The following is a 1,709-nucleotide window of genomic DNA, read 5'->3' as shown; positions in this document are numbered from 1 at the left end:
GATAAATTCAACCAGCCTCACTTGGGATTGGAGAAACAAATGCATAGACTATTTTGAAACAGGGAAGCTACTATCCGATGCCAAAGAATCGAGGGCCCTTCGAACCAAAGCAGCCAGATTTTGCTTGGTCGATGGCTAGTGATACCGAAGGTCGTTCTACGGTCCCTTGGCGAGATGTTTGGGGCCAGGGGAAACCAACTATGCTATGAGGGAAATTCACGAGGGGACTTGTGAAAATCACTTGAGAGTCGATTCACTGGTGCTCAAGCTGATCAGAGTCGGTTACTATTGGAACGAGATGGAGAAGGACGCAAAAAGCCTTCGTTCGAAAATGCAACGAATGCTAAAGGCACGCTCCATCGATACATCAATCGTGGGAGGAGCTGCATCCGGTCCTCTCCCCATGGCTATTCATGAAATGGGGAATGGACATAGTAGGGCCTTTTCCCTAGGCACCAGGTAAGGCGCATTTTATTTTACTGATGACTGATTATTTCTCTAAATGGGTTGAAGTACAGGCACTCGAGAAGGTCAGGGAAAAGGAAGTCATTGACTTCATATATGAACATATAATCCGTTGGTTCGAGATACCCACAGAAATTGCATGTGACAACGGGAAGCAGTTCATAGGCAGCAAAGTTAGCAAATTCTTTAAAGAATACAAGATCAAAAAGATCTTGTCCACCCCGTATCACCCAAGCGCGAATGGCCAAGCTGAATCGAGAAACAAGATTATACTGCAGAACTTAAAGAAAAGCTTGACCGGCTCTAAGCACCGGTGGAAGGAGATTCTACCCGAGGTATTATGGGCCTACCGCACAATGGTAAGATCGAGTACCGGGGAAACACCGTTCTCCCTAGTGTATGGAACCGAAGCACGAATACCTGTCGAAGTCAGTGAACCAAGTTTAAGATTTCAACATGCTACAGAAGACTCGAACCACGAAGCAATAACTTCTAGTCTGAATCTAGTGGACGAGAAGAGAGAAGCTGCCTACGTCCGATTAGTAGCTCAAAAGCAAAGGATGCGAAGATATTATAATCGAAGGGCCAACCTTAGGCACTTTTAGATTGGGGACTTGGTCTTGAGAAAGGTCACACTTCACACTAAGAACCCTAACGAAGGAAAAATGGGCCCGAATTAGGAAGGGCCATGCAGAGTCACTGGCATTACCGGGAAATGTTCCTATCAGCTCGAGAGTGAAAATGGAAAACAACTTCCAAACAACTGGAACGTGGCACACCTAAAATGATACTATTGTTAAAGGTACAAGTAACCTTTTATATTTTTTCTATTTCCTTTTGGTCTAACCATGCAGGCATACATCGATGTGAACATCGGAAGCAGCACAATGGAAGCCGAGAAGTCATAGACTTATGACTGAAAGCACGTGTTGCACTCTTTTTCCCTTCGATCGTTTTTGTCCCGAAACAGGTTTTTCGGCAAGTTTTTTAATGAGGCAGCGCCGTACAACGTGCTACTAAAATATAGAAGACCGATCAAGAACCGGGGACTGGGATTGCCCACATCGGATCAACAGTACCTGAGCCTTCAAACTTTGGACTTAAGTACTAGGGGACTATCATACCCTGGCTAGTCGATACCTATGTAATGCCAAGGTTTGAACGATAGGATTTTATGTAAGGGCCAAACGATCAATTAAATCATGTCCGATTAACTTGTTCTTGCCACAGCAACGATTGTAATT

General features: G+C 44.6%; 1 protein-coding gene across 1 annotated transcript; it reads left to right on the top strand.

Annotated features, from left to right (window-relative positions):
- The first annotated feature begins 482 nt into the window (after window positions 1-482).
- LOC132601302 (uncharacterized) lies at window positions 483-1,373 on the top strand. Its single transcript, XM_060314403.1, has 2 exons — window positions 483-800; window positions 1,320-1,373. The coding sequence occupies exons 1-2, from the start codon at window positions 483-485 to the stop codon at window positions 1,371-1,373; spliced, it is 372 nt and encodes a 123-aa protein (XP_060170386.1).
- Window positions 1,374-1,709: the final 336 nt, after the last annotated feature.

This window comes from Lycium barbarum, chromosome 7, assembly GCF_019175385.1.
Source record: "Lycium barbarum isolate Lr01 chromosome 7, ASM1917538v2, whole genome shotgun sequence".
Taxonomy (NCBI): domain Eukaryota; kingdom Viridiplantae; phylum Streptophyta; class Magnoliopsida; order Solanales; family Solanaceae; genus Lycium; species Lycium barbarum.
Note: the sequence above shows the minus strand (reverse complement) of the source record. Positions and strands in the feature narration are given on the sequence as shown.